The sequence below is a fragment of the Scyliorhinus canicula genome, chromosome 13 (genome assembly GCF_902713615.1).
Source record: "Scyliorhinus canicula chromosome 13, sScyCan1.1, whole genome shotgun sequence".
Taxonomy (NCBI): Eukaryota; Metazoa; Chordata; class Chondrichthyes; order Carcharhiniformes; family Scyliorhinidae; genus Scyliorhinus; species Scyliorhinus canicula.
The window spans coordinates 94099985-94115613 of NC_052158.1; the positions used below are offsets into that span (position 1 = coordinate 94099985).

Consider the following 15629-nt stretch of genomic DNA (forward strand, 5'->3'; position numbering starts at 1 on the left):
TATTACCCCTCAATTTAAGGCTATGTCCCCTCGTGCTAGCCACCTCCATCCGCGGGAGAAGGCTCTCGCTGTCCACCCTATCTAACCCTCTGATCATTTTGTATGCCTCTATTAAGTCACCTCTGACCTTCTTCTCTCTAACGAAAACAACCTCAAGTCCATCAGCCTTTCCTCATAAGATTTTCCCTCCATACCAGGCAACATCCTGGTAAATCTCCTCTGCACCCGTTCCAAAGCTTCCACGTCCTTCCTATAATGAGGCGACCAGACTGTACGCAATACTCCAAATGCGGCCGTACTAGAGTTTTGTACAACTGCAACATGACCTCATGGCTCCGGAACTCAATCCCTCTACCAATAAAGGCCAACACACCATAGGCCTTCTTCACAACCCTATCAACCTGGGTGGCACTTTCAGGGATCTATGTACATGGACACCGAGATCCCTCTGCTCATCCACACTACCAAGAATTTTACCATTAGCCAAATATTCCGCATTTCTGTTATTCTTTCCAAAAGTGAATCACCTCACACTTCTCCACATTAAACTCCATTTGCCACCTCTCAGCCCAGCTCTGCAGCTTATCTATGTCCCTCTGTAACCTGCAACATCCTTCCGCACTGTCTACAATTCCACCGACTTTAGTGTCGTCTGCAAATTTACTCACCCATCCTTCTGCGCCCTCCTCTAGGTCATTTATAAAAATGACAAACAGCAACGGCCCCAGAACAGATCCTTGTGGTACGCCACTCGTAACTGAACTCCATTCTGAACATTTCCCATCAACTACCACTCTCTGTCTTCTTTCAACTAGCCAATTTCTGATCCACATCTCTAAATCACCCTCAATCCCCAGCCTCCGTATTTTCTGCAATAGCCGACCGTGGGGAACCTTATCAAACGCTTTACTCAAAACCATATACACCACATCAACTGCTCTACCCTCGTCTACCTGTTCAGTCACCTTCTCAAAGAACTCGATAAGGTTTGTGAGGCATGACCTACCCTTCACAAAACCATGCTGACTGTCCCTAATCATATTATTCCTATCTAGATGATTATAAATCGTATCTTTTATAATCCTCTCCAAGACTTTACCCACCACAGACGTTAGGCTCACCGGCCTATAGTTACCGGGGTTATCTCTACTCCCCTTCTTGAACAAAGGGACCACATTTGCTATCCTCCAGTCCTCTGGCACTATTCCTGTAGCCAATGATGACCTAAAAATCAAAGCCAAAGGCTCAGCAATCTCTTCCCTGGCTTCCCAGAGAATCCTAGGATAAATCCCATCCGGCCCCGAGGACTTATCTATTTTCACCTTGTCCAGAATTGCCAACACTTCTTCCCTACGCACCTCAATGCCATCTATTCTAATAGCCTGAGTCTCAGCATTCTCCTCCACAATATTATCTTTTTCTTGAGTGAATACTGACGAAAGTATTCATTTAGTATCTCGCTTATCTCCTCAGCCTCCACACACAACTTCCCACCACTGTCCTTGACTGGCCCTACTCTTACCCTAGTCATTCTTTTATTCCTGACATACCTATAGAAAGCTTTTGGGTTTTCCTTGATCCTACCTGCCAAAGACTTCTCATGTCCCCTCCTTGCTCGTCTCAGCTCTCTCTTTAGATCCTTCCTCGCTTCCTTGTAACTATCAAGCGCCCCAACTGAAACTTCACGCCTCATCTTCACATAGGCCTCCTTCTTCCTCTTAACAAGAGATTCCACTTCTTTGGTAAACCACGGTTCCCTCGCTCGACCCCTTCCTCCTGCCTGACTGGTACGTACTTATCAAGAACATGCAATAGCTGTTCCTTGAACAAGCTCCACATATCCAGTGTGCCCAACCCTTGCAGCCTACTTCTCCAACCAACACATCCTAAGTCATGTCTAATGGCATCATAATTGCCCTTCCCCCAGCTATAACTCTTGCCCTGCGGGGTATACTTATCCCTTTCCATCACTAACGTAAAGGTCACCGAATTGTGGTCACTGTTTCCAAAGTGCTCACCTACCTCCAGATCTGACACCTGGCCTGGTTCATTACCCAAACCAAATCCAATGTGGCCTCGCCTCTTGTTGGCCTGTCAACATATTGTGTCAGGAAACCCTCCTGCACACATTGTACAAAGAACGACCCATCTAATGTACTCGAACTATATCTTTTCCAGTCAATATTTGGAAAGTTAAAGTCTCCCATAACAACTACCCTGTTACTTTCGCTCTTTTCCAGAATCATCTTCGCCATCCTTTCCTCTACAACCCCTAGAACTATTAGGTGGCCTATAGAAAACTCCCACAGGGTGACCTCTCCTTTCCTGTTTCTAACCTCAGCCCATACTACCTCAGAAGAAGAGTCCCCATCTAGCATCCTTTCCGCCACCGTAATACTGTCCTTGACGAGCAGCACCACACCTCCCCCTCTTTTGCCCCCTTCTCTGAGCTTACTAAAACACCTAAACCCCGGAACCTGCAACAACCATTCCAGTCCCTGCTATATCCATGTCTCTGAAATGGCCACAACATCGAAGTCCCAGGTACCAACCCATGCTGCCAGTTTCCCCTACCTTATTTCGTATACTCCTGGCATTGAAGTAGACACACTTCAAACCACCTACCTGAACACTGGCACCCTCCTGCGAAGTCAAATCTGTGCTCCTGACCTCTATACTCTCAATCTCCCGTACCCCAAAACTACAATCCAGGTTCCCATGCCCCTGCTGAATTAGTTTAAACCCCCCCAAAGAGCACTAACAAATCTCCCCCCCAGGATATTGGTGCCCCTCAGGTTCAGATGTAGACCATCCTGTCTATAGAGGTCCCACCTTCCCCAGAAACTTCAAAGGCATTGGCGAGTTTGAGTTTGAGTTGGGGGGGGGAGTGAAGTGGAAGGTTATAGTGATGGGAGACGGTATGGCCAGGAGCATAGATGCTGTTATCTGAAGCTGTAACAGAGAGCTCTGAAGATTGTGTTGCCTGTCTGGTACCAGAGTTGAGGACACCTCCTCTTTGCTGGAGAGAATTTGGAATGGGGGGAAATCCAGTTATCATGGTCCAAATAGGAACTAATGACACAGGTAGAATAAGGAATGATGATTTGCTGAGAGAATTTGAGGGGTTAGGGTCTAGTGTTGATGGGCTTTAGAGTGGTTTCACAGGTCGGCGCAACATCGAGGGCCGAAGGGCCTGTACTGCGCTGTAATGTTCTATGTTCTATAAGAAAATTAAAACATGGAACTTCAAACGTAGCCATCTCTGGATTGTTACTGAGCTATGTGCCAATTGGCATAAAGTCAGGCAGATTAGAGAATTAAACACGTGGCTCAAAGAATGGTGTGGAAATAATGGGGTTTGATTCATGGGATGGGCTTCACTTGAACCAAGTTTTGACCAGTATCCTAGCCAATTGTATAACCTTGGTTGCGGACACGGGCTAAATTAATTGGGGGGAGGGCAGAATGGTTTGGGTGAAATGAGATTTAGAAATCCAACAAGAAAGATTGGGGCATCAGAACAACATAGTAATGTGGGTATAGACAGGCAGAATGGGACAGGAAGGGGCAGAGGGTTTAACAACAAAAATTGTACATCAGTGAATAAGGTAATTGCAGGGAATATAACTGAAAAAATGAAATTAAAGGTTCTTTATCTGACTGCAAGAAGGATAAACAATATGATAGATGAACTAGTTAAATGATTTGGATCCAATCGTCATTACAGAGACATAGTCGTTTGGTAATCAAAGTTGGGAAATAAATATGACATAATAAATATTACAGGTCACATAACATTTCGGAAAGAGACAGAATGGTAAAGGAGGAGGGGTAGCCCTGATAGTAAAGGAGGACATAAGAATGTTAATGGGAAAGGATCTGGCCTCAGAAGATCATGAAGTAGAATCAGTATTGGTGGATATTAGGAATAAAAAGTCAAAAAACACTGGTGGGAATTGTTTATCGGCCCTCTAACAAAGGTTTCAAGGTTGAGCAGAGCATTAAACAAGAAAATATTGGAGCTTGTGACAAAGGGAATATGATGATTGCTAGGGACTTAAATCTTCATATCGGCTAGGACAATGACCAGGGATAAAACCTTCTTAGATCTAGTATTGTATAATGAAGAAGAGTTAATTAGTAGTATCATCGTAAAAGATACACTGGGAAATAGTGACCATAGTACCATTGAATTCCATGTTAAGTTTGAAAATTGCATACTCCATCCCAAACAAGATTCTTAAAAGTAAACAAACTAAAATGTGTAAGCATGAGGGGGATAAGTGACTAAGATTATTAGGGTAATAGAGGTAAATGAACAGTGGGAAATATTTAACAAAACGATTCCAAATTTTCACCAAAAATAAGTTCCACTGAAAAACAAGAACTCAGCAAGACCCATCCATTGCTCACTCAGGAAGTTAAGGATAATCTTTGATTGAAAGAATGTTGCAAAAAGCAGCAGTAAGTCTGAGGATTGAGACTTTTTTAGAAACCAACAGAGGGCCACCAAAGAGTTGCTGCACTATTCTCATATCCTGTGTTAACTTTAATATCCAGACATTTAACAATCCCTGTCTGAATATACTTAATGCCCGAGCCCCCATAGAGGCGGACTTACAATGTTAACATACCCTGCTTAAGCACAGGGACCGACCAAGGCAGGAGAGGGGGGTGGCATGCTGAGAAATGTCTGTGGAAAATTCTTGGCCACCAATTAGAGCCTGATAGCTCTGAATTTGCTTAGAGCCTATCAGCAAATGCAGAACGACGTCAGACTCTGATTAGTCGCATTCCCTAAAAGTGGGAAAACACGGATCTGAAGATGTTGAGGTGACTAGGGAGATGGGGGGAGGGAGAGGAAGCAATAAAGTTGAAGTCTCCTGTGTTTTTCTGAAACCCAGGGCTGAGGAGGGCAGACAATACCCAGGCAGCCACAGTGGGGAAAGGTCATTGAGCAATGTGAGGTGCTGGTCGTCGGGGGGAGCAGGGGTGGCTCAACCCCCAGGCTATGACTGAGAAGGGATGAACAGGCGAGGCCACAGCCAGGCCACCTTCTCCAGCAGTGAGGCGAGGTCATCGACGAGGGAAGGGGCACCTCGATTCCCAGGCCAGGGCTGAAGAGTGCAGGGCAGGCCTTAACCCGGCAGCTAGCAGCAAGGTGAGGTCATCAAGCTGAGGTGTGAGGTGAGATCATTGAGGGGAACAGGTGGGCAACCCAACCCACAGGCCGTGCCTGAGGAAGGCTGGGCAGGTCATACCCAGGCAGCCAGTGGTGAACTGAGGTGGTCAAGTTAGGTTATGTGTGAGGTGAGGCCGTCGAGCGGAATGGGGGGGGGGGGGCGCAGGGTGTGACTCGAGCCCCGCACGCCAGGGCTGAAGTGGGCTGGGCTGGAGAGATCTTAACCGGGTACCCTGAGCCCTAGGCAACCTGAGCCAGCAACGAGGCGAGGTTAGCGTGTGGAGCAGAGGCAACTTGACTCCTAATCCAGAGCTGAGGAGGGCTGAGCAGGCCATAGCCAGACAGTCAGCAGCGAGGCCAGGTCATCGAGGTTCGGTGAGAGGCGGGGCAAAATTGGAATGGGGGGCAGAACTGGAAGGGGGGGCAAGTCTGGGAGAAGGGACAAAGCTGGATGTGGAAAACTCGCAATGGGAATAAAATTGGTAGGGGGAAAAGCTGGGATGACAGAACAAAACTGGGAGCGAGGGGGGAAAAGAAGGGATTGGGCTAAAGCTGAGAGAAGAGACAAAACTGGGATTTGGTGAAAAAATTGGGACAAGGGACAAAATTGGGAGGGGGCAAAGCTGGAGAGGGGAGAAAAACTGGGGAGGGGGGCAAAGCTGGAGGGGGGCAAAGTTGGATGGGGTGCAAAGCTGGAGAAGGGGCAAAACTAAAAGAAAGCAAAATTGGAGAGCATCTTTTTACAAGTTAAAAAGCATTAAAATAGTAGAGCAGTAATTTATGTACATTTGTCGGTTGTGTCTTTGCGTTCTGTAGGATGAGGGCGGTGGAGTCGGGTAGGGCATAACGGCATTAGGGAAAGGGCGTGATGTCATTGAAGGGGGTGGGGTGTGATGTAAATTTGGGGGGGGCCAAGAAATAAAGGCGAGCACGGGCCCCGCCAAGTATACATTCACCACTGCTCCACAGCCCTCTGGGTAGACAATACCAAACTTCTGAATAAAGAAATTCCTTCTCACCCCAGTCCTGAAGTCCTACCACTTGAAAGTAGTGTAAAAAAAAATTGAGTTGGACAACTGTACTTTCACTACTTTCAAATTAATGATTTCACCTGTATGCTTTCTCTTCCTTTCCTCTAGTTCCCCCTCCACTGGAGAGGATTCTATCCTTTGCTCATCTGGGCAGGTGGTCTATCTCAGACGTATATGGCCACATTTTCTCATCCCATTCCTCCCCAGTAAAAAGGGTGGGGTGTAATTGGAGAGTCAACTGGGTCCTATATTCACAAGTGAGGTTTGGAGAGAGGCCCTACACAGGGTCAACTCCACATCCTCATGGGCCCAGGTGAGATTAATTCAATTCAAAGTGCTACATAGGACACACCTGACCAAGGCAAGGACGAGAGTTTTTTTCCAAATGTTGAAAATCGATACAATCACTGTTCGCTTGCCCCTGCAGATCACACACATATGTTTGTGTCCTGCCCCAGACTCGCCAGCTTCTGGGCTTCCTTTTTTAATACTATGTCTAATATTCTCTGATTAGATTTACAGTTATGCCCGCGGGTGCCCATATTTAGGTTTCGGACTCTCCGACAGTTCCCTCGGATGTTATTGCCTTTGCCTCATTGATAGCCCGGAGGGGGATACTGCTGGGTTGGAGGTCTCCTGCTCCTGCTCCGCCCAGTGCCTTGGACTCGTTCAGGAACTTAATGTCCTTTTTGCATTTGGAGAAAAAATTAAATTTATCATCAGTGGTTCTGCTCAGAGATTTTACCCGAGATGGCAACTTCAACTCCTCTTTAAAAGATCTAGAGACCGTCAGCTTTAGGGATTTTGGGTGTAGAGTCTAAGTTATTTGCACTTTCCTATATTTGCAATAAGTTTTGTTCTGTTCTGCACCTGTTTTGCATTGTTTTTTGCTACATTACATACAATAACAAAACCAAATGTATCCACTTTTGCCATCTTCTAGGCTTAATGTGAACATTGTAGTTGGTCATCCCTCTTTACAATGGCATCAAAGTCAAATGCCACTCTTTTTCTCTCACCACAGATTCTGCCTGACCTGCTGACTCCTAGTATTTTCTGCGTTTTTATTTCAGATTTCCAGTATTTTGCTTTTGACTTTCCAATATTAATGCTGCTTTACTATGATCTACAATATGAATATAAAATAAATACCAAGGGAGAAAAGATAAAGAGAATGAAGATGTGGTGAGGCTGAAAGTATACCGAAGGCAGCCATCACATCTTGTGGGGTGTACCCTGATATGTACCCTCCCTCTACCTCGCATTCCTAGAACTGAGATTAAATAACCTCATGGCACATTTTAAATGAGGTGCTACAAAGTGTATCGGTAATTCATTTCAAATCCGTTAGGAAATGTTCCCAATTTTCAATATTCTCAAACCTCAAGCTCTAATCTAAAACCAGATAATCTACACTTTCTATTACATTCATCATCCTTCGTCTAAAAATCCACACCTTAGCTGTACCTCTGGCAGGAAAAGGAGATGCTTTTTCAACTCCAATTTTCAGAAGTACATAAGCAAACTAATGAATGAGTTGTCCATCACAAAATGTTAAATCAAGATTGCTTGTAAAGACCTTCCGTTTTACATATCTTGAGAATCGCTGCATGTGGCAGCATTTGTGCTTTGATAGCTCAATCCCTTGCCCACCAGTAGATTTATAGATCACATTTTTGCTGTGTCCACAAATCTGTTACATTCTCGTTAATTTATCTTAAATCTAGCTACCAATCATTCTGCCACCAGAAACTGCTTCTCCATATTTACCTAATGAATAGTCTTCATTATTTTGAAAATCTCTATTCCACCTATCCTTAACTTTCGCTGCTCTTAAGAGAACAAACCATCTTTCCTCATCTCCCCATTTCATTGATGTCACAGACAGAATGTGTTTGCTCCCTTATTGCCTGTAATTAGTTTTGTGTGGAAAGAAGTGTGAGTCTTCTTCCCCTGAAAAGTATTCAGCCACAAGCTTTCATGAGTTTAAAATAGGATTATTCAAACTCACACCTATCCCAAATTAACACAACATCATCCACTTGGTCAGACACACGTAAGTACACACATGTGTTGATACAGATAAAGATAGTGCACTTTTACAGATTACAGTTTGTTCAGTCTCTGATATATGTTTTCCACTCTCTCATATGGTAGACCTATGTTTCCTTGACTGGATTTGATTATCGAAAGTTGAAATGAGGATATTGTAAAGCTAAGGTTTAACAGTAGGTTGTGAGGTTTCTGTAGCGGAATATCTAGGAGGTAGGTTGTCCGATAAATTTTGAAACAGGAACCAGTTAAATACTTAGGCAGCTTGACTGTTTGTAGGGCCAGTGTTTCTGAAAAGACAAAGATGGCACCACCTTACTCTATAGTTGTTATCTTGTCAACATTCTTCTGTAGTCTGCCCTGGTTTCTCGTGGGTATAGGGATAAGGATAGATTTCAGTATCAGAAGCCACTTTCAGTCATCTGGTCAAAGACTATTGTCCACTCAAATTGGCTTAACGATAAAAAAAACATTGATATACAATAGGAGATAGATGATGGGCTTTTATACTTAACTTGTGGATCACTGGTCTCATTAACATTCCTTTGTTGAATTGCAAACCCTGAGACGTAGGCTGAAATTCCCCATGCGTTCATTCTGGCAAGATTCTCCGCTACAACCATACATTCTTGCAGTAACCTAATAAACCATCTTAAATGCACAATTACTGTGTGCTGCTCTCACTGCTCCTCCACATCTACTTTAACAAGTAGCCCACCCCTGACCGTTGACCTTGTATTTCCCTTGAAGCTCTCGATAGGAGTTTTATTTTCAGTTTGCTACACTTGACGGCAATCCAGTAAGAGCCTGGTGGAGTTGTGCATGCAAAATTGATAGTGAGGTAAGCTCCGCAGGTCCCTAAATTCAGAAGCCTTTGCAACATGTCAGGCATCATTGTGTATGCAGTCGACACTAGGATGTATAGGCACAGCATCACCATGTTTGGCAATTCCGTGCCATTGGAGTGAGGAGGAATGCCGGTGGAATAAGTATGATAAAAAAGGCTGACTATAGTGTCCCTGTCACATCGAGGCTTCTATAGACCAGGAAAGGAAGACAGGCCCCTGCCAGGTTTAAAATTCTGGATGTGAAGCCAGCTCACGCCAGGAAGTAGCTAGACTAGATAATAACCAGTGTCAGGTACAAAGTCAGATACTGGCCACCCTAGCGCTCGACACACACAGACAGTTACTCACACTCATTGGTGTCACTCACTCACCTTCACTTTACAAGATCAACATTTCAACTTTAAATCATCAAATCCATTCAAGTAACCACGGGCTTGCCATGTGGGAGACTGCAAATCATAAATCAGAGACTGAATTAACTGTAATCTGTACAAGTGTGCTATTTTTACCTTGATGGAACCATCAATTCACCAGACACGTGTTTCCAATGTGAAACTAGGCTTTAATCGACTTACTTCAGAGCCAGCCTGTTACCTGTCGATGAACTCGTAGTGACCCAGGCTGACTCTGGACATGGGTATTTATACAGCTGCACTAGGGGGAGGAGTCGTGGGCGGAGCCAAGGGTGGAGCCCAGTACAAGTTCCTGAGTGCTCCAGCGCTACTCCCCCTAGTGGTAGGATAGCGCTACTGCGCTTACAAAGACAGTGTGAATTAACATATACAACTATATTACATTCACCACATACCTGTATTCAATCTTCTTATGCGTGTGTATGTATCGCCTATATGATACTGACTGAGTGGATGACGTGTTAATTTGGGGTAAGTGCTTTCCTTGGGGCAGCTGTGGACCAGGTTAGAAGCTTCCTTCGGCTGAATGTAGCCTGTGAGCCATGGTTGGTCCATGTTTGCATTAGAAAGAAAGATCCCATATGCTTCATATGAAACTTGATTTTATTTTCATTTCTCAATGAAAAAGAGGTGCTTGTGACTAAAATTCTAAACATCTATTTAAAAGTATGCCTTCCAGGCACTCAAAATAGGTCTCTGTACAATTGCAATGACATTTTACATCTTTTAGTTTAAAAAAAACTTTACAATATATACAAATGAACAATGGTCTACATTTTTAAAGGAAGGAATATATACATGCACCAATTTATTTAGTTCTTCTGTAAAAGTAACTTAATTGCAGAGATTCTTTGTTCAAATAATAATATACAAAAATTGAAGTCTTATTTGAATTTTGTGGGAGTTATTTTACTAAATTGACAATGTAGAAAAATGTAATCTGCAAATAAGCAAACTCCAAATGATTGTGGCAATGGTTACATAATGGACCTTAAAGACTTCTCCTCACATAGTCCACTCATCGTGTTCCTCATTTATCCTTGCTGATTACAGAAACCTGGGAAAGACAACATAAAAAGCAAAATGGTTGTAAAATGAACTAAGAAAGAGAACAAAAAAAAGCCATGGACAAACAGGAGAATCCCACTTTATTTATACTCAAACAATGGCTTGAACCGGTGGTACAGAGCTTACAAAGTTTCCGGATGAAGAGTATTCAAATTATAGCCACTGTCCTTTCCAATTATGTTTCCAAAAATATAATGAAAACTCAAAAGGGGGGGATCTTACCAGAATTTGGCAAAGTGTCAGGCTCACATTGTAAACTCTTCAGTTGCACAGACCAGTTTTCTTGCCAAATCTTGAGCCTCTGATACAGAATGAAAATCAGTGGGCGAGGTTTACGCCGTCAGTCTGGCATGCCAGAGCCTCATAGAGGCGGCCACCGGTTCCAAAGAGATCAGGGTGCCATTTGTAAAGGGCATCCTGATCAGCCCTGCAGCCTAATGGCCCCTAGCCCCCATCACAGTTATCTCCCCCCCCCCCCCCCCCCTCTCTCTCTCCCAACAATCCTCGGAGTTCCGCTCTCCCACCATCACTACACTAGCCAATACCCACTGCCGGCATTGAACCCCCCCCCCCCCCCCCCCCCCCCCCCCCCCCACATCCACCATAGAAAAATAGTTGCCCTCGCACGGCATCACAATTCAATGCCCCCCCACCCCCATTGGACGGCCCTGCCCTGGCACTGCCAGTGACACAAGGTGGCACTTCCAGGTTGGCACTGTGCCAGCCCCGCAGTATCAGAGCACTGCCAGGAATGACCCTCTACCCCATCGGGACTATACATACCTCTGTGCCACGGGAGGAATCGCCTTAATTGCCTCACGTTTGGCCAAAACATTTGTAAACCTTATGAATATTTATTTCTCTTTTTTTTTTATAAATTTAGATTACCCAATTATTTTTTCCAATTAAGGGGCAATTTAGTGTGGCCAATCCACCTACCCTGCACATTTTTTTGGGTTGTGGGGGCTAAACCCACGCAGACACGGGGAGAATGTGCAAACTTCACACGGACAGTGACCCAGAGCCGGGATCGAACCTGGGACCTCAGCGCCGTGAGGCGGTTGTGCTAACCACTAGGCCACCGTGCTGCCCTTTATGAATATTTATTGAGGGGAATCATGTGATGGACGGATGGCTAAAAACATTGGAATCAATGCAAATTTTTGAAATGAGATTCATGCCCTTTGTGGGTGTGAATCTTGTGACGTTGCCGCCGAGTGAGAATCATAGAATTTACAGTGCAAAAAGAGGCCATTCGAGTCTGCACCGGCCCTTGGAAAGAGCACCCTACCCAAGCCCACGCATCCACCATTTCCCCGTAACCCCACCTACCCTTTTTGGACACTAAGGACAATTTATCATGGCCAATCCAACTAACCTGCACAGCTTTGGACTGTGGGAGGAAACCCACGCACACATGGGGAGAACGTGCAGACTCCAAACAGACAGTGACCCAAGCCGGGAATCGAATCTGGGACCCTGGAGCTGTGAAGCTACCGTGCTAACCACTGTGCTACCGTGCTGAGGAAAATTGGAAAATGTGATCTTTCCGGCAAGAATCACATTTCCCGATTCTCGCAAGGTTTTCAGATTGCACTGCCAATCCCGCAGACAGTGAGTGTGGGCTAAAAATCGCATGCAATGGGTGTGATACTAATTCATTCAAAACCTATCCATCTGCACAGAGTTAAGGTTCAGTCTATAATGGCTCTGAATTTGTTTGGGAGTTCACCTGATCTCCTGCCGTAACGTTAACAGGAGATAAAGTTTTGGAGAAATGCCGTAAGAGAATCGAAGCAGCCGTTATCTAAGGACCTCACTGTTCTACTACTAAAGTTATGCAGGAAATTGGGACAATCCCTGTGGACATTGAGGGCAAATGCTCCTGTTCAAGAATCATTCAACTTCACTACAGAAAACTGCAATGTTTTGATAAATATTAGTAATTTAATCACTATGAAATCAGTAAACATAATTGTTTCATATTCAAATTATGTTAGTTTACTGCAACTTAATGTAAGTGTAATAAATATTTCCACTAAGCTCGAATATAAATGTTTTGAGAAGAACGTGTCATTTATGTGACAAATTTATCATGGGTATAGAATTTCCACTCTGGGAGCAATTAGCGATCTGGCCCAAATTACGTTCAAAGTTCAACAAGTTTTGAGAAGCATTTTCTTTTGCAACTTCTGCTCAAATTCAATTGTGTCTAACTGATTGTGATACCTGCTATGTACCATCACAATCAGGCAGTGTTTTAAAACATAATTTTAAAAAAGCTACATTAAACAATACTTCTTGATATAGTGAAGAGCAGTAATTTGATGCAGTGTGATGTAGCTGAAAATGGGTTGGTCACAAAAAAAAAGCATTTTAATCTGTGTCATCCATCATCTGTCATTAACGCAACTTCAAAGAACCGAAAGTGATTTTTAAAATTATAAAGAAGCATTTATTTGTTGTATTGGGGCATGGCAGTCATTTTCTTTTAGCAAAGAAGACAAAATTGCATTCAAAAGGTTTTCAAATGTATCAGTAAGTGTTCTTGCACCCCAAAGATCCAATTTATTTTTGTAAAGTCTCCCCGAAGGCCTACAAACGAGCGCAATGAGCAGGAACGTCCAACATGGATCCATTTGTTCTTGAGCTGTGGCTGATTTTGTGGGAAGGGGCAGATTTTAGCACAAAGTTATCTAAACTTGTACAAAAGATTGCTCTGTAACCTCCAGTTGCGATCCACATTATTTGCGCTTAAAATTCCTCAGGTTTTTGTACTCAACTTCAGATTTAAGGCAAAACACAAACAAATGGAAACGCCAGGCTCATACTTTTAAATCCAATACACTTTCCTCTTATTCTGTCCTCCTGAACATGATTTTTCTGATTTCAGTGGCCATTCTATACAATAATATGGAAGGGAGTATGTTGACAAAATGAGCACCACCCTCACTTGCGTGTGGTGAGTTTAATATAGTGATTGAGAGGATAGGTTATGAATCCTGCAATCTCCAACACACTACCTCTCTGCTTTGATGCTCAGTGTTACTGTCTCTTTGGGAGATGTGTTTCATTGCTGAAATGAAAGGTTTCAATATCCCCACTCAATTTTTATTTCAAAGGCTGTGAATAGAAATTCTACTTCTTCTGAGTTTCCACTGACAAGTTAGCGCGACATGTATTTGTTAGCTTCAGCAGCAAAATCCTGGCCTGTCAGGACCTGTCTGCAATATTGTTGATTTCATGCCGCATTCACTTAAGTGGTGAGGTAGTGATCAAGGACAGTAAAAGAGCTCTGTACAGTGGGGAAACTAGAAAATTTAGCTGAGCAGCAAATTTGATTAATTGACGAGGCCGTTTTGGGGATTTCGAAAGACTGTTGTTTTATTACCCATCAAATCAGAGGCAAACTATCTGCGTTTATTTATGTAATCAACCTCTGAGATCTGAAATCAGCAACAGCATCAAGGTTTAAAAACTGCCTACGTTATCATAGAATTTACAGTGCAGAAGGAGGCCATTTGGCCCATCGAGTCTGCACCGGCTCTTGGAAAGAGCACCCGACCCAAGGTCAACACCTCCACCCTATCCCATAACCCAGTAACCCCACCCAACACTAAGTGCAATTTTGTACACTAAGGGCAATTTATCATTGCCAATTCACCTAACCTTATCTACTTGTGTAGATTATATTATAAGTTCGGCTTGTATATAAATTTCTTGGCTACTTCTGTCTTCTTCTTGTATTTGTAATGATCAATATAAAACATTGCGATCCTTGATTAGTGCACTCGGGATTTTTCAATGGTTTAATTCGCTCACCAGTCAGCATAGCTCAGTTATTAAATGTATCTGCACACAGCATAATCTAAATGCCCATGGTAGTTAACTGGCATGGGACTGGGCCCACAGTGGGACCCTCCCCAGCAGCCAGCCTTCTCCCACTAAACCTAGTATTGAGTGCATAAATTCATGGAATCTCTACAGTGCAGAAGGAGGCCATTCAGTCCATCCAGTCTGCAGCGACCCTCTGAAAGAGCACTCCACAGAAGCCCATTTTCCCCCTATCCCAAAAACCCCTTAAGCTAACCTGTGCATCTTTGGACAATTAAGGGGCAATGTGGCATAGATTAGGTGAATTGGACATGCTAAATTGCCCCTTAATGTCCGAAACGTTAGGTGGGGTTACTGGGATGGGGTGGAGGCATGGGTTTAAGTGGGGTGCTCTTTCCAAGGGCCGATGCAGACTCAATGGGCCAAATGGCCTCCTTATGCACTGTAAATTCTATGAATCCACCTAACCTGCACATCTTTGGACTGTGGGAGGAAACTGGAGCACCCGGAGGAAACGCACGCAGAAATGGGGAAAACTTGCAAACTCCACACAACCACCCAAGGCCGGATTTGAACCAGCACTGTTAGCAGCAATGCTAACCACTGTGTCACCCAGTTATTAGATGTAGCATTAGATGTGGGAGTTATGACATCAAGAAAGTTTAATTGTTCTAATTATGAATTAACTCCAACTGAGAGACTGATAACTGCTAAATAATAACCATTACGGGATTGCAGGGGAGATTTAAAACAAGACAGTGGCACAGTGGCTAGCACTGTCTCACAGCTGGATTCAATTCCGGCCTCGGGTGACGGTCTGTGTGGAGTTTACACTTTCTCCCCATGTCTGCGTGAGTTTCCTCCGGGTGCTCTGGTTTCCTCCCACAGTCCAAAGATGTGCAGATTAAGTGGATTGGCCATGCTAAATTGCCCCTTAGTGTCCAAAAGGTTAGGTTGGGTTACTAGGATAGGGTGGAGGGGTAGGCTTAAGCTTAAGTAGGGTTCTCTTTCAAAGAGCCGGTGCAGACTTGATGGGCCGAATTGTCTCCTTCTGCACTGTAAAATAATTCCACAAAGAAAATTGTCGCATCTTGTCTCAAATTGCATTGAGAAAGGTGTGGCAAGCCACTGTAAATTTGTAAAAGGAACTTGGTACTTTCCCGTACCAGGCTCCCCGAACAGGCGCCGGAATGTGGCGACT

General features: G+C 44.0%; 1 protein-coding gene across 2 annotated transcripts in view; it reads right to left on the reverse strand.

Moving 5' to 3' along the window:
• Window positions 1-10111: 10111 nt before the first annotated feature.
• si:dkeyp-97b10.3 (caspase recruitment domain-containing protein 8) overlaps window positions 10112-15629 on the reverse strand; it is a 136279-nt gene continuing 130761 nt past the window's right edge. For both annotated transcript variants that reach the window (XM_038816246.1, XM_038816245.1), the window contains exon 17: window positions 10112-10583. In XM_038816246.1, coding sequence (XP_038672174.1) covers window positions 10561-10583 — 23 coding nt within the window. In that variant the 3' untranslated portion in view covers window positions 10112-10560. The remainder of the gene's footprint in view (window positions 10584-15629) is intronic.